This window comes from Taudactylus pleione, unplaced genomic scaffold, assembly GCF_031769625.1.
Source record: "Taudactylus pleione unplaced genomic scaffold, aTauple2 ptg000188l, whole genome shotgun sequence".
NCBI lineage: Eukaryota > Metazoa > Chordata > Amphibia > Anura > Myobatrachidae > Taudactylus > Taudactylus pleione.
In genome coordinates this window covers 3141271-3164086 of record NW_028284590.1, presented here as the reverse complement: position 1 = coordinate 3164086, position 22816 = coordinate 3141271, and the positions used below count along the sequence as shown (strand labels likewise).

At 45.3% G+C, this 22816-nt stretch overlaps 1 protein-coding gene across 1 annotated transcript in view; it reads left to right on the top strand.

The window, feature by feature from the left end:
* The window catches only part of FRZB (frizzled related protein), a 31045-nt gene extending 9472 nt beyond the window's left edge, over positions 1-21573 (top strand). The window contains exons 3-6 of the mRNA XM_088476424.1: positions 6401-6466; positions 11031-11235; positions 11868-11931; positions 18690-21573. Coding sequence (XP_088332550.1) covers positions 6401-6466; positions 11031-11235; positions 11868-11931; positions 18690-18785 — 431 coding nt within the window. The 3' untranslated portion in view covers positions 18786-21573. The remainder of the gene's footprint in view (positions 1-6400; positions 6467-11030; positions 11236-11867; positions 11932-18689) is intronic.
* The last annotated feature ends 1243 nt before the right edge of the window (positions 21574-22816 follow it).

The window sequence follows — 22816 nt, the reverse complement described above, 5'->3', positions numbered from 1 at the left end:
AGGGGCGGCGTCCTGTGCCCTCTGGTCCGGTAACTTACCCCACTTGGTCCTCAGATGCTTGAGTAGTGGTCTTTGTGGGTTGTGTATTGTCCTGCACTGGCTGTATTACACCCTCTGGCCGTGGAGTGTGTGTCTGGTTACCATGCTATATTACCCCACTGATTTTACATTTGAATTTTGTTCTTTAAAGAGTCAACAATCCCTATTTTAGGTGCACTTTTTGTGTATCTAGCCCCCTAGTGCTTGCAAAGTGGACCGTAACAGATATACACAGATGGTTAACTTACATCTAGTTTTCCGATTTGAGTAGACTGTCATGGCATTCCTGAGTATCAGGACTCTTTGTTTTGATCCAGGGACATCTGGGAGGAATGTCCACTAAGTAATATCTGTTAACAGTGAGTGCACCAGCTGTTGGTGCACACAACATTCAGATGGTGTTTTTAGGTGAGGGGGAATGGGGGCAGCCTTATACTTCAGAAGCACTGGGAAGTCTCCTGGGGCGGCATGACGTGGGCCCAATGTGACTTGGCAAGCACCAGTGTGTATCGGGACAACGCACTCTCCCCTGATACCTGAAACAAAAATGTCGGGAGGTATGGATTAGCCATTGGGGGTAAAACATAGAAAACAACTTTCGCCGTGTCGGGGGCTGGTCCGGCCCCCTCCCCACTGCCTCTGCTGCAGACCGCCAGTACACACTGCCCGATGGACAGATATATATGCAGATATATCTGTCCATCGGCTGTGCAGCAGAACCAATGCGATATATCTGTGAGTGACGTAGTTCACAGACGTATCGCTGGTACACACTGGCCAATGGGCACCCGATATATTGGCCGATCAATTGATCGGCCAATATAACTGCCAGTGTGTACCCAGCGTAAGCCAGTGCTCGTGTAAATGTATCACATTACCTCTATCTGAACGGTTACTCGCTCCCCCAAATAAAACGCTCTCACAGAGTAATCCCCTTCTCTCTTATTCTCATTGTCATAGAGGTCCATAATTGGCTGTCTGACATAGCTCGTGTTACTCAGCTGTTCTTTAATTAAAGTGAAATCTAATCTTTTTGTAAGAACCACGTCCTGCGATTACATTACAACTTTTTCTAATAGATTTGAGGTGCTCCGGATGCCTCTTACCATTTTGTCATTTTGAAAGTTTTCCAGGCAAATATTATAAACTGATTACAGATGAAAGATTCCGTAAACAGTAAATTAATTCGTTAATATTTATTAATGGTTATTTTCCACTATTTTGTAGTTGTAAGTTCTCAAATCGGCTTGTGGCATAGTTTTCGGAAAATAGTTTTCTGAATCTATTTGTCATCAGTTATGTATGTAGCGCACACATATTACGCAACGCTTTACAGAGAATATTTAGCCATTCACATCAGCCCCTGCCCCAGTGGAGCTTACACTCTATGGTAGGGGTTGGGAACCTTTTGTCTGCCGAGGGCCATCTTGATATATATAACATTATTTGCGGACCTGGTGCAGGCCACACCCCCTCAGTGTGATGTCACACTGGGGCAGGGCTACAATCACAGGTAATTACGGCAATGCCCGGAGCAACCTGAGGATGCTCCAGGGAGCTGTAAGGGCAGCAGTGTGGCCGTCTGAAGCGTCCTAAGGAAGCTCCAGGCTGCACTGCCATTCTAGGCACCCTGCTAGCCAGATGAGGCGAGCAGTAAAAAGCTCAGAGGGCTAGTCCAAATGATTCCGCGGCCCTTATATGGCCCCCGGGCCTGAGGTTCCCCATCCCTGCTCTATGGGGATGATTTGGAGTGGTGCGCAAACCCGATGGCTTATGTACAGCTCCGATGTTTGGAGATGTGCACATGCACAGGATCTGAACTACGCATTGTGCAGATTTTCTACTGCGAGATCGCTGTTTGGTGGTGGAGTCAGGTAGCATCCCAGAAAACGGGGCGTTTCTGGGCGTGCTGCGGGCAGTAGCTGCATCCTTTTACGCAGTTTCAATTAGCGGTGAAAATGGACATTTTTTCAGCCATTGGCGGAAACTGAAGTTTTTCACCAAAAACAGGCGAAAACGGCAACAGGCGATAAAAAACTGGAGAAAAGTTTTCTCCATCCAACACAGGAGAAAAAAAATTCAAAATCCCTATTTTTGGCTAAAAATGTGGGGATTTCTTTCAGAACCCTTTGGAAACCCCCCTATTGATAAACTACTTGAAAAAAAATCGTAAGTTGCAGACTTTGGCGAAAAACGACCTGCGAAAATTTTGGGTGAAAAAAACAAATTGTTGAAAATGGTTTTAACGTATTGGGTCTGATTTTTCGGGGGGTGCTATGGATGCATCAAGTGTTTTTAAACGTCGCAGCAAGCGTTTTTTTAACGGTTTTTAAAATTGTGTTTTTACGACCCGAAAATATACCTGCACCCATTTTAACGTACCCACAATTTCCTGGAAAAAAAATAGCTTTCTATCTTATTTCAACTATCAGTTTTTACCGCTAATAGAATAAGGCCCAAAGTGTGCAATAGGGTGCAACTTAGAATTAAGCCCTATGTTTCCTACCACATGTACACACACACACTAGGGTTCATTTTTTCATTGGGAGCCAATTAATTTGTCAATATGGGATTTGAACCCAGGACCTCAGTGCTGTGAGGCAGTAATGTTAACCATTACACTGTCCGTGCTGCCCTACATGACATCTTTACTGCAGTCGCACTGAAAAGCACCTCTCTGTGCGCTAGGTCCTGTGAGACTCTGCTAGCATTGGGTGTAATTTCTGCATCTTTTTACACCAAACATGTGTCTGAGTCGCAATGCGATGCAACATGTACGCACCAGCAGACTGTGCTGATTAATTTAATATGCAACATTTGTATATCTGTCTACGACTGAGTCCCCAAATCTGTACACGAAGTGCTACCATGTAGCGGCCGCAGCTTTTTTCTTTCCAAGTTCCGTTGTAGATCATATACCGACTCATGTGTGCAAAAATATACAAGTGTCGCATATCACATTAATCAGCACAGTCTCCCATATACAGACTCAGGTGCAGACAGATATACAGGTGTCACATATCACATTAATCAGCACAGTCTCCCATATACAGAGTCAGGAGCACACAGATATACAGGTGTCTCATATCACATTATTCAGCACAGTCTCCCATATACAGACTCAGGAGCACACAGATATACAGGTGTCACATATCACATTAATCAGCACAGTCTCCCATATACAGACTCAGGAGCACACAGATATACAGGTGTCACATATCACATTAATCAGCACAGTCTCCCATATACAGACTCAGGAGCACACAGATATACAGGTGTCACATATCACATTACTCAGTGCAGTCTCCCATATACAGACTCAGTGTCACACAGATATACAGGTGTCACATATCACATTAATCAGCACAGTCTCCCATATACAGAGTCAGGAGCACACAGATATACAGGTGTCTCATATCACATTAATCAGCACAGTCTCCCATATACAGACTCAGGAGCACACAGATATACAGGTGTCACATATCACATTAATCAGCACAGTCTCCCATATACAGACTCAGGAGCACACAGATATAAAGGTGTCACATATCACATTAATCAGCACAGTCTCCCATATACAGACTCAGGAGCACACAGATATACAACTGTCACATATCACATTAATCAGCACAGTCTCCCATATACAGAGTCAGGAGCACACAGATATACAGGTGTCACATATCACATTAATCAGCACAGTCTCCCATATACAGACTCAGGAGCACACAGATATACAGGTGTCACATATCACATTACTCAGTGCAGTCTCCCATATACAGACTCAGTGTCACACAGATATACAGGTGTCACATATCACATTAATCAGCACAGTCTCCCATACACAGAGTCAGGAGCACACAGATATACAGGTGTCTCATATCACATTAATCAGCACAGTCTCCCATATACAGACTCAGGAGCACACAGATATACATGTGTCACATATCACATTAATCAGCACAGTCTCCCATATACAGACTCAGGTGCACACAGATATACAGGTGTCACATATCACATTAATCAGCACAGTCTCCCATATACAGACTCAGGAGCACACAGATATACAAGTGTCACATATCACATTAATCAGCACAGTCTCCCATATACAGACTCAGGTGCACACAGATATACAAGTGTCACATATCACATTAATCAGCACAGTCTCCCATATACAGACTCAGGTGCACACAGATATACAAGTGTCGCATATCACATTACTCAGCACAGTCTCCCATATACAGACTCAGGAGCACACAGATATACAGGTGTCACATATCACATTACTCAGTGCAGTCTCCTATATACAGACTCAGGAGCACCCAGATATACAGGTGTCGCATATCACATTAATCAGCACAGTCTCCCATATACAGACTCAGGTGCACACAGATATACAAGTGTCGCATATCACATTAATCAGCACAGTCTGCTGGTGCGACTTAGACCCCTTTTCGGCGAAAAAAGGCGCCCAGCACTAGCAGAGTCTTACGGAACCTGGCGGTGTATTGAGGCTTGATATATCAGTACACATCTGTAGCAGTCGGTGCCTCAAACCATTCAGTTGAGCATCTTCGGAAACCACTTCAATTGAATTTCCTTTTAATTCTTGTAATTACTTCCTCGTGTAGCAATAAAACATTTCAAATAATATTTAAATAGCAAATAACTGATATCACTGAACCCCTGAAGGTCAAAATAGAGCAGTCCTGACATGTTATTTAGATGACGTCTTACCGAACCTGAGAACTGCAATTTTCCTGATGCCGAAGGAAGTGGTCTGAAATCCAGACCAGCAGAGAACCAAGGTTACAGTTTTCATCCAAAATAAACTTTTTTTTTATTTATCTTTATAATGCTGTCTTTGTTCATTCATTTCTACATAGTTGTACATTAAACATTGTAACCATTTTTGGGCATTTGGCATAGAAATGTCAGTTAACAGTGCCCAGATATGTTTGGACCAAGGGAGCCTTTCAGTTGCGAAAAATGTAAATCTCTTCCACTACAACTTGAGACATATCAGCAGTATTCCTGTAAATTAAGTTTACCTGGTCAAAGCTCCGATTTAAATACATGTTCCTATTTATGATGCGTGAGACTCACATGATAAGACTCCTAAAGCTGACTACTGCACGTCAAACCTTGATCCGTCTATGCAGTTAGGGTTAGGCACCCCTAAGGAGGTTAGGGGGTAAAATTAGGTTAGTTTATACTTACCTGGGGACGATCGGGATTTGCCGGGATTTGAACCATGCGGCCGGCTTTTTGCCCTCCAAAAGGAAGCGGGAACGCTCTATGTATCCTGTATTGAATTATATACCATTTATTCTTTGTTAATATTATTAAAGTGCTATTTTTAGTTGAGAGACTGGTTCTGCAGGTGTAAGAATAAGTAGAAGCATTGTGCAAATGAAAACTAGTAAAATAAATAGCATTTTACTATACATTAGTCATAATTTCCTATTTACACTAATGAAAGGATCTAGGGCCACCTAAAAAGAAAATATCATTACTGAGAATAAAAGAACTGGCGAGTTCCACTGTACACATCTCAAAATGGCACTTCTAGAAGATGTATTTATTAATATAATACTTATTGAAATATTTAATTTAAATGGGAAACCTATCTCAGTACTGTTATGTATTACATTTTATTTATTGTGATAACTTAGCACAAATGTGTAGTGACCCACGGCAACCCATCCACATTGGATTTCTTTGTCTCACCCATATTAGCATGAGAAAAACTGACTGCTGATTGGTTGTTATTGGTTACTGCAGCTGCACATATTTTTTTTTAGTTTTATTTTTAGTAAAAAATCCTCCACTGTGTTTGATGCTTCACTTGTCAGGGCTAGGACTATGGTTAACCATCACTGATGTCCGCGGCATCCCAATGGATTGCTTGATGGGCTTTAGCTATAAAGGGGGGTATCCAACTAAGCGTTATCAGATTATCCCTGTTTTCCGACAATGTTTTTTTCACCCTATCCTATTATTTTATCCGAAATAATAAGATATTTCTCCCGAAAGCACATAGTATCCGCGATAAGCTGGAGGACCTACGTGTTTTGTCCACTTCAGGGGTGAAAAAACGGCACTTATTGTGGATTATTTTTCGGGACACATCAGGTCCCGAAAAAAATGTCCCCAATAAATGCCGGTATCGGGCGGACTTCAGGGCTTATTGGATAGCCCCTGGGGATGTATTAGCACCCGAACAATGTTCAGGCCTAATTGGATACCCCCTAAGAGATAAACTAGCCTTCTGATAGTGATAATTTCTGGTTACCTGTGTTGGTTACAAAGTGTCAATGTGCTTGCATGTCCTTTAATGTTTCTTTTTGGGTTTTTTTTTCAGAACTTTGTAAATGTAAGCCCATGAAAGTTTCACAAAAGACATATCTCAAGAACAATTACAACTATGGTAAGTGGGAAAACTTAGATTTGTCTCTATTCTCCAGTGTTACGCTTTGCCGTATTGCCCTACTTATTGTTCGCCCCCTACAAGCAATTGCAAGTTGATTGGAGACACTTTTTGCATCATCGTGGCCTCACTCCCCACTGCTGAATGTCATGATTTGTATGATGGCGTATCGGGGAGGGAGGGGGGACATGGCCATAATGTGACAATCCACATCCAATCTGAGAGGTTGGTCTAATTTCTTGGAAGTCCAGGAGAACTCCTCTAAGCCCAGGAGTCTCCCGGAAACTCCAGGAGATTAGGCAAGTATGCTCTACAAGGGAACAATGACACATGGTATACAATGCTTATTAACAATCTGAGCTATTTATCTATGCTAAGGAAGTGACTCATTACCTCTCATGGGCTTGTATTACTACATTGTACAGTATACATTGTAAAACTACATTGTAGGGTATATCACTGGGGGCGGGAGGTACTAAGTGCAGAAATGCAGAAAATCACCTGAAAATGCAGTTTTCAGGGATTTTACCACATTTCTCCCATGTACTAAGCAACAGAATGTGATGCAGTCTGGTGCTTCGTCCCGTTGGGTAATGCTATTTTTAGATGGTGTTACCCAATAGAAGCCTATGGTCTTCTTTTCGGGACGTCCCCTGAGAGGGGTCCGATTGTATCCCTCCCTGCTCCCCATGCGGCGTGCGTGTCCTTCTGCGCATCAGAAGGACGTCAGAGAGATTTCTGGGTCATAAACCCGAAAGTCCCTCTATCACAAAGGACAGCTCTTACCGGGAGAGCTGCCCTTTGCGATTTTCTAGGTACATACCGGCAATATAATCGTCAGTATGTACCCAATAATGGGCGGTATATACGGCATCATGGATGCAATGCTTAGTACATCCCACCCTGGGTATTAAAGCATTATGTTCTACTCTTTATGAGCAATGACTTTAAGGAGTTTAACCTCTGCTTAGCTGTAATGTTCTCTTTCTTGTGGAGAGATGTATGAAACCTTCTAAAGAGGATAAATGTGAAAGTTTCCCATTGCAACCAATCAGCTTCTAACTATCATTTATCAAGAACATTCTTTAAATTACCTAGAAGCTAATTGGTTGCTCTAGAGAACTTTTCCACCTATGCTCTTTAGAAGGTTTAACACACCTCCCTCTTGAAGTGGGCGGGGATAGGACAAGATGCAGCCAATCAGATTATGTGAATATTCACAGCAGCAGGAAATAAGTTGCTTTACTTTTCATTGAATTATTTTTTAAAACCTTTTGTACCTTGGTAATACTGCAACTATTAGGGAAGATGCACGGATTCCTGCCTCATGAGCCTGTACACATTATTTACATTATTGCATAGACAAGCACGGGGGTATTACAGGTGGACCTAATCCCCTCCCCCATAGACAAGAAATACCATTTAAATATGGAGAAATGTTATTGAACTTTTGTCTGTAGGAAAAAGCACTGGCAGGAAGTACATACATTCATGTCTAATATTCTTTATATATGCTGTGTTTAGAGTTCATAGGGAGTCTACATACATAAATAGGAATATTTTGGTGACCAGCACCTGGAATGCCCATGTCAGTACTCAGTGCATTGTCTGACACAAATCCCCCTTTCTGCAAGTGATCTCTATGAGCGGCATACAGCTTTCATTAGATCGTTATGCATCCCATATGGGAAATAAAATGCTCCTTTGCAAAAGACGCCTAGCGATTGGCATGCGGGCTGGACTTTCACAGAAATATGTCAGCATGTGCTCAGCAACGCTGACTTTCTTAGCAAAGAAAGCTGCTAAACTTGTGAGGAAAAGACTAGCATTACAGTTCACAACATGTAAACATTTTACGGGGGATTTTAGTATCAATTTAATTTGCATGAATTCAGTTTAACACCATTAGGGGGAAGATATACTAAGGGGTCTATTTACTAAGCAGTGTTAGGAGACAGAATGAAAAGTGATAAGAAAGTGATAAGGTGCCAGCCAATCAGCTCCTAACTGTAATTTTTCAAGCACAGCCTGTGAGGTGACAGTTGGGAGCTGATTGGCTGGCACCTAACACTGCTTTGTAAATAGACCCCTAAGCCTTGGAGAGAGATAAAGCACCAACCAATCAGATCCTAATGGTGCGTACACACGGGACGATCGACAACAATTACGATATCGTTGTTAGATCTCCCGGGTGTGCTGGATGATCGCTATCAATCATCCAGCAAACCATGTACCCACCAACGAATATAACGACCTGCAGGTCCCTATAGTAACTTGCTCGATATCAAGCAAGTTTACCTGCATACACGGGCGATGGTCGATAGCCACCATACATGCCCGCGCATCGCAGGTCGTTGGTGAGTCTCTAGGGTCCTAAAAATGAACGATTTTAACTATATTGATTTCGTTATCGTTCAAATCTCTCATTCCGTGTGTATGCACCATTACTGTCATTTTACTAGCTAAGATTTAAAAAAATACAGTTGGAAGCAGGGGCGTAACTAGAACTGTGTGGGCCCCACAACAACAACACACACACTTGAGGTATGAACCTCAAGGTTAGAAGGGTCTAGATCAGGGGTCTTCAAACTTGGCCCTCCAGCTGCTGTGGAACTACACATCCCAGCATGCACTGCCACCTTTTTGATATAATAGCATGCTAAAACTATGTGCAGTGCATGCTGGGATGTGTAGTTCCACAACATCTGGAGGGCCAAGTTTGAAGACCCCTCGTCTAGATAATGTGAATTAACAGTGGCGCGTAAATATTGCCGCCTCCCCTGCACCAAACTTAATCCACATTAAATCCGATACCTAAAAAATAACAAAACAAGCTGACCTGCAGTAAAAGGCTGGCTAATTCATCAGCACAGACAGTGGTGTGCCCACCTTTTTATTTTCTTTTTCTTATGGTCCGGAGCCTGCCGTAGCTAGCAGTCTCCTAAGGTCCGGCCAGGGACACCAACGGTCGCCACAGGGTCCAGCCAGCAACCGCCAGCCCCAGCCAGCTTCTATGCGATGTGCCCTGCGAGTTATTCGTGACGTCATGATGTCACGGCGCCCGACCCACTATGAAATGGGGAACAAGCAGCTGTGTGCCAGGGAATTGGTATGAAGTACCGCCGGCCGCATGGTTCGATTCCCGGCACCGGCAGCCCGACATCAGCAGAGTTCCGAGCAGCGGAAGCCCGACAGCGCTGGAAATCCCGATCGTGGATAGGTGAGTATTGTCTAACCGAATCTAACCCCCCTAACCCTAACCCTCCTTAGGGGTGCCAAACCCTAACCTCCCCCACAAGTGCCTAACCCTAATCCCCCCTCTAAGTGCCCAACCCTAACCACCCCCTTCCCCGCTGCCTAATCCTAAATCCCCCGGGGGGGGTGCCTAACCCTAAATCCCCCCCCCCCCGAGGTGCCTAACCCTAACCCTCCCTCCCCCTAGCCTAACCCTAAGTCCCCCCCGGGAGCCCTAAACCTAACCCTCTCCCCCTGTGGCTGTCCGCTCGCGGCGCCCGGCATCACTACGATCGGGATGCCGGGCGCCAGTCTCCCGGTGTCGGGGAAATGCCTGGCGTCTACATCTAGACGCCCGGCATTTCACCCTTGCCGGGATATGACAGTCGGGAAGCCGGCTGCCGGTATTTAGGCAGTCGGCTTCCCGATTGCATACCGTGTGCCAGTGACACAGTGACAGTCCTCCTGCCGTCCTCCTGCCTGAGCTTCAATATACATGTCGCTGGCCTTGGCCGGGTCAGGGAGCCCTCCTCTATGTGGCGCCCTAATCGGCTGCCTACCCAGCGTATCTGTAAAACCGGCTCTGCCCTGACTGCTCGCCCAGCCACCACCCAGCCAAGAGTTTTAAAAGTAAAAAAATAAAAAAAAACTCAGCATGGTGCAGGGGTTTACTTGCTGGGCCCCCTAAGCTGCCAGGTCCCATAGCAAGCGCACAACTTGTACCCTCTATAGTTACGCCACTGATTGGAAGCTGATTGGTTGGTACTTTATCTCTCTCCAATCTATATCTCTCTAAGGCTGGGTACACACGGAGACAATGTCGGCACGATATGTTGTTTCCGGCCGAATCGGAACGACATATCGGCCGCATCGCTCAGTGTGCACGGCCAATATGCGCCCTCCCGCGGCCGCTTGCAACATCTTCTGGTCGACCATGCTGCACGGTATCGCAAGCGGGCCTGTTGCAGCATGATATATCAGCAGGCTACACATCGCTCAGTGTGCACGGCCAATATGCGCCCTCCCGCGGCCGCTTGCAACATCTTCTGGTCGGCCGTGGTGCACGGTATCGCAAGCGGGCCTGTTGCAGCATGACATATCAGCAGGGTACACATCGCTCGGTGTGTACCCAGCTTAAGACATGAAACATCTCCCCTTTAGAACCTTAAAGCATAAAAAATAATAATATTAATAATTACTTTGCTCTGTCCCACATCAAAATATATTAGATACATAATTTGTAGACTTCCAGAATTTGAACTTGTCCCCTATGATTTACAGATCTATCTAATTCTCATGCACTGTGCAATGTTCTAACTTTCTTCCTTAGTAATTCGCGCAAAAGTGAAGGACGTGAAGGTGAAATGCCACGACGCCACTGCCGTGGTAGAGGTAAAGGAGATTCTCAAGTCCTCCCTCGTGAACATTCCTAAAGACACGGTGACTCTGTACACAAACTCCGGCTGCCTGTGCCCACACCTCGTGGTCAATGAAGAATATATCATTATGGGATATGAAGATAAAGAGCGTACCAGGTACTATTAGTCTGTCTCTGTGATGACCTAACCACTGGACTAGCAAATTATTTCGGCCAAAACCGCCCAGAAATTGTCACATATTTTTTTTTATTTATTTAAATTTAGAATGTGTTTTTAAAGACGTATTTAAATATTTTATTGAAAAAAAATATTCCCTGGGGTGTCCTTGTAGTGTTTACAGACCACCCTGGGGCAATAGAACCTCACTGGCGTTTTTCTCACCCCCTAGTGATTATAGTCTCATTGCACTCTTCTCCGGGGCCAAATGGGGGTGCCCAACCTCCCGACCACCGGCAGAACACTTCGGCCTGTGGGTTGAACAGCGGGGCAGTACCCGAAAAACAGGACTATCCCGCTGAAAATCGGGATGGTTGGGCTGGGTGCACCCTCTATGCTTTGGCGCCCCTGTTCCACCGCACTGGTCGAATATGCCTCGAGTATGTTTTGCTAGTATTCACTTTATTAATCTAAATTAACTTATGCCGGGTTTCACTAATCAGCAGATCCCCAATCTAGCCTTACAGAAAGGAGAGCACAGCTTATACAGAAAAATACTTTACTGTGTTTACTCTGATACCAACACAGAGCAATTAAACAATTGACATATAAAATTCTGCTTTTGAACGTAGACTTCTACTCGTGGAAGGCTCGCTTGCTGAAAAATGGAGGGATCGTCTTGCAAAAAAAGTTATGGTAAGGCCAGAAACAAGGGTTGGCAATTTTGGGTGTAAGAGGCGTTATTTAGTCCTGTGACACTATAGAGCTGATGCCGAGGTTGTAGGCGATTGTGCTCCAAACTGCAGAGATATAGGCCCTCATTCAGAGGCGGTCGGAGGATGCAAGCGGTCGCTCAGAAACTGGGCGGCCGCTTGCATCCTGACCGACCGCTCGGGTGATGGTCGCAATGGTCATAGACCATCACGACCATCGGGGCTTACAACGAGACCCTAGGGTAGGGTCGTCGTAAGCCCCGGAGAGCTTCTGGCTCTGTCAGAGCTGGAAGCTCTCCACTGACATCACTAGTGATGTCAGTGGGGCCTCCTCCAAACGGCAGGCGTTCCCATGGGAACGCCTCCGTTTGGGCTGCCACCCCCCCCGGCCCGCCTTCCAAACGGGGCGAGCTGTCAATCAACATCGACAGCTCGCCCCCTTTGGAAAGAGACCCGCTACGACCGGCTCTGTCTCACGCATGCGCACGAAGGAGCCGGCTCCCTCGTGCGCATGTGCACTGGAAAAACATCGACGGCCGCCTCTGAGTGAAGCCCATAATGCAATCACTAAAAGCCACAATTGAGAGCTTATGCAGAATGGCAGTTACTGCAAGTTGTGCAGGTTTGCACCTGTAGTATCTGCACTAGAATCCTTTCCAACGTACTTGCAAAATTCACACTCACTATTAAGTTTCAGTAGATACAAAGTGTCACAAGGTGCCGTTCCTCGCCGACACGTAAAAAGGTTGTTACAAGATATATATTATTTCCCATGCTCTAGACAAGTGATCAGAAGCTTATAATATTTATTTCTGAAATTGTTTCTCTGATTTCTTCCTGTTTCTGGGACCACCTATAAGAATTTAAAATGATATTAGAAAACTAAAGGTGTCGATACTGCGCACGGCTGATACCACCAGAAAAAAATGCATCGGCGAGAGCTGACATTGAATAATTCTGAGCAGAGTCATTGTTTTTAGTACACTATTTCATTTAAAATGCAGAGTGAGGAAAGGCTGTCACTGGGCGTAAAAGCAGACCTAAGTGGTGATTCAAATTAAAAGTAACAAATATTGATAAAGTAAAAATGAAGCCATTTGATAAATCACCCCCATGGTCCTCACATGTTATTAAGGAATTGGTTACTGAATAGGAATTCCTAGTATTTACATGGAACTCTCAGTTCTGAAATCTTTATCCTCTTCGTTGCACTATAAAACTGAATAAATAAATAAAATGAACTACAAAACTACAATGTGCAATACTAACAAATAGGGTAATTTGTCCCAAGTTATAGTAAATCAGTGGAAGGATTTTTGTTACTCTGCCTAGAGCCTAAAAACATGAAAACCAGTTGTTGAGAATATCTGCTCCCCGTCCCCGTGACTGTGGATGCTTCCATGAGGTTCACGGGTAAATTTACTAAGAGTCGATTTTGGTTCCATTTAAAATCCACCAAAATAGAACCAACATCACTACAAAATCGACCACAGTGTTTCTATTCAATATAGATCATTTACTATTAGTCGATTTTGGATTCCATTCTCATTTCGATGGTGCATTGGTTTCTATTTGAAGTTCTATTTGAAGCTCTAAATGTGTTCTATTCACCCTCAATAGAACTCAAAATCAAAACAAAATAGACACAGAATTATACAAAAGCATTCCTATTGGCCATAACATGTCACATGCACTGTATTACCCACAAACACCTTCCCATCCCAGTGCTAATTTGCATATCCACGATTTTTAAAAAGTAATTGTTATGCCTTTAAATGCCTGATTTATACAGCCAGAGTGCCTTACATGCTTCTCGCCCATGTTTGTTATTCCATCATATTGAGTTTTCAGACAATACAACACGTTTTAAAAACAAATAGAACTGTTTTTGATGGTTCTATTGAAAATGGTGATTTTGGTTTATTTTTGTTCTATTCTCAAATGGACTGTTAGCAAATAAGCTTTTTCTACTGATGGCTATGGGGAAGTACCGATGGTCTATTTGAAGTTCTATTTGTGTGTGAAGTTGAATTTCTGGGGATTTTGAATCGGTTTTGCCTTTAGTAAATACCTGATCACCAAAATCCCCACCAATTCACCTCAAAATCACCAATAGAATGGAACTGGAAATCCACCCTTCGTAAATGTACCCCTTCTCTCTATTTCAGCACACAATCCCTAAACTATCCCCACACAGTATTCTAATTTCTTACATCCATTTATTACTAATCAATCTGCAGCCATCTACTGATTCTAGAGCAACAGGATCCCCCACTTCTGCTGCACACAGATATATACCCTGTTACTCAAGAACACACTTCTGACATACATCAGACTGCCTAGCCGTGAAAGTGTTCATCTTCTCTATTCCTACTAACATGGGTCAGTGGGCCAGTATCAGCAAAGAACGCAAGTGAGAGAACGCACGCACTCGTCCGATGTTTTCCTACTGCTCATGCATCGCACTGCGCATGTGCGAACTAGCCAGTGTGATCGGGTAAGGGTACGCAGGCTACACGCAGTGTGTACGCAGACCCTTCCGATAATGATTGACAGGATGTGCCGTTTGTGGGTGGTCGGTCGAGTGCAGGCATGCCTGTGCGTTGGGACGAGGGTTTAAGGGACGTTCATAATTAAGGCAGTGCGGCGGCATACGCAGCCAGACGACTCTATGCACGCAGGAAGTGGCCAAAATCCTGCACAACATCAGGTCAACCTCTATTGTGCATATGGTTCCGATGGTTCTCGATGTTTCCGCTGTCCTGCGGACTACTCAGGCTTTGAGTAAAGGGAAGTGGGCGCCATTGTGTAGTGCTGGGCGTCTGCATCTTATGATGCGGTTGCCGTGCGGATGCATTGATTAGCATATACACGCAGCGGCCGAATGCGTGCGTTCTCTCACTTGCGTTACTTGCTGAATTAGGCCCGGTATCACCAAGCAGTTTTTCTCTTCTTAAGGTTTCTGGATTTATTTAGAGCAGTTAAAGGTAAACATATTTAACTTTGATTTAGGGTATACTGTATATAACACATTATAGAGTGCTTACAAAAATGACAAATAGTGTCACAACAGAAGAATATATGCAAGGTCAGTTACAAATAGAAAAGGCATAATTCAGAATATAAGCTTACAATTGAGTTATACATTATGTAGAAGAAAGTGATTGGACACCCCCGCGTTTCAACTGGTTTGCCCTGGGTCCACTAGTTGTAATGCAGGGTCACATTAACTCTGAGTAGCATAGAGATGTTCTCGATAACTCTGTGCTCCCTACATTGTGGTGTGTCTATGGAAACAACACATGTGTTTATCAGGACGACAATGCCACCTGTCGTTTCCAGGGCGACGCTGGACTGGTATACAGACAATTCGGTAATTCGGATGGACTGGCCAGCTCAGAGTCCAGATCTTAACCCCATTGAGAACCTCTGGGAATGAGAACGACGGGTGCATTCTAGGCCGACTCGACCTTCTTCAGTGTCACAGTTGGTCACTGTACTTAAGACACAATGCCAAAACATACCGACTGCTGTTGTCCAGGAACTTGTGGACAGTTTGCCAAGAAGGGCGTCTACAGTAATCACTGCACGTGGTGGACCTACAAAGTACTGACGTCAATAACATCTCGTTGATCTATTTGCTGTCAGTGTCCAATAACTTTTGTCTACATAGTGTATAAACTGCGCCTGGGTCTGGTTTGGAAAGATGGACAGCTTATAATTCATTTGTTTTCCCTACCGACAATAGCTACAAGGTAGACTCCTTATCACCTCCACCCACCCTTCCTAGTGTGGTGGTCAGGGTTGTCCGTGATTATTGGGGGTGTGGTATGAAATATCGACACTGAAAAGGTCGACATTCAGAAGGTTGACACCAAAAGGTCGACTGGTTGTAAATATCGACAGTCAATAGATTAACATGGTCATTAGGTCGACAATCATTCTGTAGATATGTATTTAGGAAGAAAGGGTTAACTGGTCGACACTTTCAAAGGTCGACATTTAACATGTCGACACTAAAATGTTTCTAATTTTAACTAAAACATAACCATAAACCTAAATGTAACCCTAAACCTAACCCTAATCCTACAACTCATGTAGAAACAATATGCCGACAATATAGTGTCGACTTTTTGAATGGGTCGACCATTTAACACAGTGTCGACCTAAATACATGTCTACTGAATGATGGTCGACCTAATGGCTATGTTGACCTTTTGACCATCAACATTTAGAATGTGTCGACCTTCTGACGTCGACCTTACGAATTTCAGCATTTTAGTGTCGACCCGTTAAACATAACATTTATTAGGGCAGGTAGGGTGAGAGCAGAATTTTACTCCCAGTGATATCAACTTACTTTTTAATATTGAATGCATACAAGTTCCAAATCGTTTTTGTGAGTGTCCTACAAACCCATTTTTATCATCAACCAACCGAGTGCAAATATATCATCATATAGATGGTAAACAGCGCTATCTAAGGTTGATTAGTTGAGCTTAAACTCATTTCTTCTTAGTTAAGTCAACGTATGTGTTGCGCTATTTCTTCCTATTTGTGAGTATGAGTTTGGTCACTTGTATATGAACTGCAGGGACTCCTGCTGGGATAGAGCTCTGTTGTCTGGTTATGTGTCAAAAAGTTCCCCAATTACAGTACATGTCTCAGACGGGGGTTCATTGTGCCCAACTTATACATGGATTGATTTAATACAGTATTTGCAATGTACGCCTTATGATCATGCAACATTCATTGCACTATTCAAGTAGGAGTAGCCTTACAGCCTTTATATCCGGCTGCCGGGATGGGATGGTGGCGCTCGCAGTACCGGCGCTGGAATCCTGACACCAGTCAGAATGCCGGGAGCCAGCATCCCGACCGCCAGCATTCTGACGGTAAGTATTGGGGTAGGGGGAGGGTTAGGGTTAGGTACTAGGGGGAGGGTTAGGGTCAGGCACTAGGGGGAGGGTTAGGGTTAGGCACTAGGGGGAGGGTTAGGCACTAGGAGGAGGGTTAGGCACTAGGGGTAGGGTTAGGGTTAGGCACTAGGGGGAGGGATAGGCACTAGGGGGAGGGCTAGGGTTAGGCACTAGGGGGAGGGTTAGGCACTAGGGGGAGGGTCAGGCACTAGGGGGAGGGTTAGGGTTAGGCACTAGGGGGAGGGTTAGTCACTAGGGAGAGGGTTAGGGTTAGGCACTAGGGGGAGGGTTAGGCACTAGGGAGAGGGTTAGGGTTAGGCACTAGGAAGAGGGTTATGATTAGGCACTAGGGGGAGGGTTAGGGTTAGGCACTAGGGGGAGGGTTAGGGTTAGGCACTAGCGGGAGGGTTAGGCACTAGGGGGAGGGTTAGGGTTAGGCACTAGGTGGAGGGTTAGGCACTAGGGGGAGGGTTAGGGTTAGGCACTAGGGTTAGGGTTAGGTACTAGGGGGAGGGTTAGGCACTAGGGAGAGGGTTAGGGTTAGGCACTAGGGGGAGGGTTAGGCACTAGGGAGAGGGTTAGGCACTAGGGGGAGGGTTAGGCACTAGGTGGAGGGTTAGGGTTAGGCACTAGGGGGAGGGTTAGGCACTAGGGGGAGGGTTAGGCACTAGGTGGAGGGTTAGGGTTAGGCACTAGGGGGAGGGTTAGGCACTAGGGAGAGGGTTAGGCACTAGGGGGAGGGTTAGGCACTAGGTGGAGGGTTAGGGTTAGGCACTAGGGGGAGGGTTAGGTACTAGGGGGAGGGCTAGGGTTAGGCACTCGGGAGAGGGTTAGGGTTAGGCACTAGGGGGAGGGTTAGGTACTAGGGGGAGGGTTAGGGTTAGGCACTAGGGAGAGGGTTAGGGTTAGGCACTAGGGGGAGGGTTAGGGTTAGGTACTAGGGAGAGGCTTAGGATTAGGCACTAGGGGGAGGGTTAGGGTTAGGCACTAGAGAAAGGGATAGGGTTAGGTTTTGGGGGGGGTGATTGGGTTTAGGCTGTGGAGGGCGGGTTAGGTTTAGGCTGCGGGGAGGGAGGGAGGGTTAGGTTTAGGGGTAGTGGTAGGGTTATGATACTTACAGACAGGTATCAGTATCTTAACCCTGTTGGGATGCCGGCATTAAGATTCCGACTGCCGTGATTCTGAGCACTGGCATCCCGTACCCAAGACTATCGCACAGGGCCATAGGAAGGGTGGTGCGGCCGGTGCCTCCGCATAGGGCGGATTTCCCCAGCGGCACCGGCCACACACTTCCCGTCTCCGGAGGTCTGCAGGAAGAGACCTCCTGCAGTGGTGCATGGCGCACCAAGAATGTCGGTGGAAGATCCCTCCCTCCCTCCACCCCCTGAATGGAAAGGTATGTGCTCAGGGGGAGGAGGGGGGTGGGGGGGGGAGCGAGAGGGGCGGCAGTGCTGCACAGGGCGCACTGCCATCCAGATACGGCACTGCTATCACACACCCACTGCCAGCATAAAGTGATATCAGTGTTTACTAATAAAGTCTTTTGTGTTTGTTTTCATCATATTCAACCGTGTGCCAAGAATTAGATGCAGGATATGTGCTGCCCCTACATAATTCACTAATCAGCTTAACAGAAGATAGCATAGGAATTATTTTGTAAAATAAAAATTATAATAATTCTGCTCAAGAGCTGGTGAGCAATCAATACATTCTACTCCCTTTCCACAGACCAATAAACCATATCACACAAGTACTAATGTTACACGTGTAACGATCCATCTGTTTGGTGTTTTTAAACTTGTTCTCTTTTTATGTTTTACAGCGTTGGGATCAGAAGCTCCGACGTCCTCGAAAAATCAAATCTCCTGTTGCACAAAATGCCAATAAAAACAGCAACTCAAAACAAATGCAGAGCTAGACTAATGGTATAATATATACAGAAATAAAACTTTGTGGACTTTTATGCAAAGATATGCATTGCCGGAGGAGTAAAGAAGAAATTGCACTATTGCACGTTATAACCTATTGTTTTCTACAAGATATTGTAGTTGATTGTAGTTTTTTTTCCCCCTCTTTTATATTTGCACGGATTACTAAGCAATAGTTTTATTCCACCTCTCGTGATATCATATTTGTCTTTATTTCTAAGAAGTTTGCAGCCTTGTGAATGAGAAAAGTTAAGAGAATTAGGGGCCAATGCTTAGTTGAATGCAAGTCGGTTTATCGGTCAGGCCTTTGCGTGATTCCGCACTGCGCATTCTGGAGCTGAGCGTACGTAACAAAGGGCGAGGATGAGTCGTATGCAACTCAATCGCATCTCCACCTGCAGCTGACGGGGTTTGTAACCCGGGTGGTAATGGGGAGCTAGCATGTGGGCAAAGTTCAATGAGGACATGTAGATGGAAATGCGGGCAGGATTGTGCGTATTCATAATTACGCCATTTTGTACGCAGATCTTTTGCACAACTGTGCCAACTAATAACGGTTATGACATCAAGAGTATGGATAAGGGCAGTCCAACCCGCAGCTATACACACGGGCGAATATGCGTATTTAGTTCTGTGTTCTCAAAATTAAAGCCGTTACGTATGGCCGACTTGTGTTCATCACTGTATCAGTCCCTTAATGTTCAATGACTTTCTGATTTACTAACATGGAGGTAGCTTTTCTTGTTTCCCTTAGGGCACATATTGACGATGTAACAGCCGCCTATGGGGTGACACCCTACTCTGCATTTACTGCGAGGGAAAATAGCTTCACCAGTTATCAAAATAACGATCGCCATGCTCTAACTATCGGCAGTTTCTGCAATCGCTGCGTAGATCATGGATGCCAAAACTTGTGTAAAGTGTAAAGTTCCAATGCTTGTCATAGTGTTCAATAGAATTTACAAGTAAAGGGACCCAGGTCACCTCAGTTTGCCTGCTGCTCAGCCTCCCTCGCTCTGTTCCAGTCCGCCCCCCCTTTGTCCGCTGCTCTGCCTCGTTCCGTCACCTGCTCTGTACTGCCCACCTCCTCTCTGTCCTGCTCCGCCATGCTATCTATCTTGCTCTGTCCCGACCAGCCCCCTCCTTCCTGCGGCTGCATAGTTCCCTCCCGGTGGGTCCTCCTGCTAGGGTCTGTCCCCTGTCCATACATGTAGGAGACTGGACAGACCTTCTAGATTCTAGAAGATGACATTTTCATGACCGGTGAAGCTATTCTTAACCTTCCAGTGGAATCGGTATGAAAAGCCGGCTGCCGGGATGCCTTCTGTCAAAGAACCGACAGCGGCATCCCAATGGTTGGTATCCTGCTTCTCCCCCCAACCCTTCCTTCTGTAGCCTAACCCTCCGCACCCTAACTAACCCTGTTAGTGCCTAAACCTAAGTCTCCCCCTTCATGCCTAAATCCAACCCGCCCCCTTAGTGCCTAACCCCCCACCCCCCAGTGGTGCCTAACCCTAACCTCCCCAACCCAAAAACCTAATGATAACCCCGCTATGCTAAACCCACTATGCTATCTAAACCTGACCCTCCCCCCCGCGGCTAACACTAAGGACCTCATCCAGAGCCGCTCGCAGAAAGTGAGCGCTCGCTCTGAATGAAGGTGGTAGTTTTTTTTGTTTTTTTTTTAGCCGGCCTCCTGGCCGCTCGCTGAGCTGTAGGTGACCACCCACAGCTTTTGCGAGCGGCCAGGTGATGGTCGCGACCATTGGGCTTGCGACGAGACCCTTGTGATAGGGTCTCGCCTGCCGCAAGCCCCAGTGAGCTTCCTGCTCTAATACAGCAGGAAGCTCACTACTGACATCACGAGTGATGTCAGTAGGGCCGCCCACAAACGGCAGGCATTCCTTCAGGAACGCCTCCGTTTGTCCAGCCACCCCCCCTCCCCGCCTACAAAACGGGGCAAGCTGTCGATCAACATCGACAGCCGCCCCGTTTGTAGCGAGCCCCGGAGCAGTGCCCCACCATCAACCCGCTTGCGAGCACATAGCACTTGCGAGCGGGTCTGAATGAGGTCCTAAGTGTGCCCCGGACTTACCTTGTTCGAGCAGTCGTTCTTCTGTGTTCCAACGTTGGGATTAAGATAGGCATCAGTATTTCAACGTCTATCTTACATCCCGTGTTGGACTTTCACCGCAGGTCTCATAACTATATCCCCTTCCAGTGATTTCTGTGCAGGGCATCATGCCAAAGGAGGATGTCAAAGTGGCCTTACGTACCCTTAAAGGAGATGAATGCCTCCAGCTGAAGAGCATAATTTATCTAGAATTACCAGAGGTCTCTGCAGCAGCAGGGCAAACCTGGCCCGAGGGCATCACATGACTTTGCAGCTCGCTAAGTCCCACTAATGCTTACACAAGTTAAATAATTCAACCAGGGGCATCCATGCTTTGTAAATGACAAAATACAAAGTAGAGGCAACAAGATGTTTAATAAGATGAGATTTACTGGTATAAATAAAGAAAAAAAATTGGGAAATATTTTAGTTGCTACTTTATTTTGTTATTGCATTTATAAAAGATTTATTTACTCCAGATGGGATATTTTTTCATGCTGTGATTTTGTTACCGATGTAAAGAAAAATGTAAAGGAGACATTAGGGTTCATCAGTCAAAACAATTTAATATTATTTCTTAATGTGTCTAAAATACCAAGAATGTGACATACATTCAGTTTAAAATTGAAAGCAAATGTAATAAACATAAAAGGAAATAAATATAAATATCATAAATAAAATAATGGGAGGAATCTTGATTTAAACTGTTCTTTTGTATCTAGTGGATAAATTTACTAAGATGGGAGTTCTATTAAGAAGTGATGTTGCCCATAGCAACCAATCAGATTCTACTTCTCCTTTAACTAGCACCTGCTAGAAGATAATACCTTATTGGTTGCTATGGGCAACATCACTTCTTAATAGAACTCCCACCTTGTAAATTTACCCCTAGGAGCGATGTAACACCATACAATGGGGTCAATCCACTTAGGTGCGAGTTGACATTTTCTCTTGGAATATGCACACACACATCTCACTTGGCAGTCAATTCGCACCCCTCTGCTGCGAGTACCGCAAATAGGCATTATTAATTGGATTGGAGCGCTCATTAGTGAGAAGTCTGCGAGTTTCAAGAAACAAACTCGCTACTTGCAATTCGCACCTAATTGGATTGACCCCAATGACTCCCTCTCATTATTCCTGGGATAAGTTTGTATTCTGATGCAATTGTTCTATGTTTAGTTATCGTTGTATGTAGACAAATTTATATGTGTTAAACACGGTGGTAACAGCCATTATATGCTTTGAACCAGCACTTATGAGACGGCACACAATTATTTCACTACGAAACTGATGACATCACTGAGGGGCGAGAAATGTCTTCCTAGTAGATTGATACGATGAAGATCTTTTCAGCTGATAAAATGTCTGCCTGCCAGGGAAAGGGCTCTTCTTATGAACATTGGGCCTTACGGTTTACGTACATCTCTGATGTTTTTAGCACATGTGCAGATCGGAGCTGCGATGGTGCCCACAGTGCCCCAAACTCTACAGCATGATTGACAAGCTTTTGGCAACGATGCAACAGGCAACGTCACAGAAAACGGGCGTGTTGACTCTGGACAGAGCTTCACAGGCTTCAGCGGCATCATTACACCGGACATCCTCAGCCAGGGCCGGCTCAGTGTGGTCGAACAGGGACCATAGAGGGCGCACCCCTCCCCAACATCCCCTTCTCAGCGGGACAGTACTGTTCCGCTGTTCCACCCGTGGGCCGAAGAGGCCGGTGGGTGGTCAAATCGGGAGGTTGGGGTCTGAATGGATGCTGCATGGGAGAAGACTGGGGGAAGCCCAGCTAGTGAGGCTCCCCCCAGTCTGACGTTATTTGGAGGCGTGCCGTTCGGGCAAGGAGTTCCTTGTGTGTCAAGGAATGTCACACAAGGAGCGTAGCCTATGGTAATTAGGCCA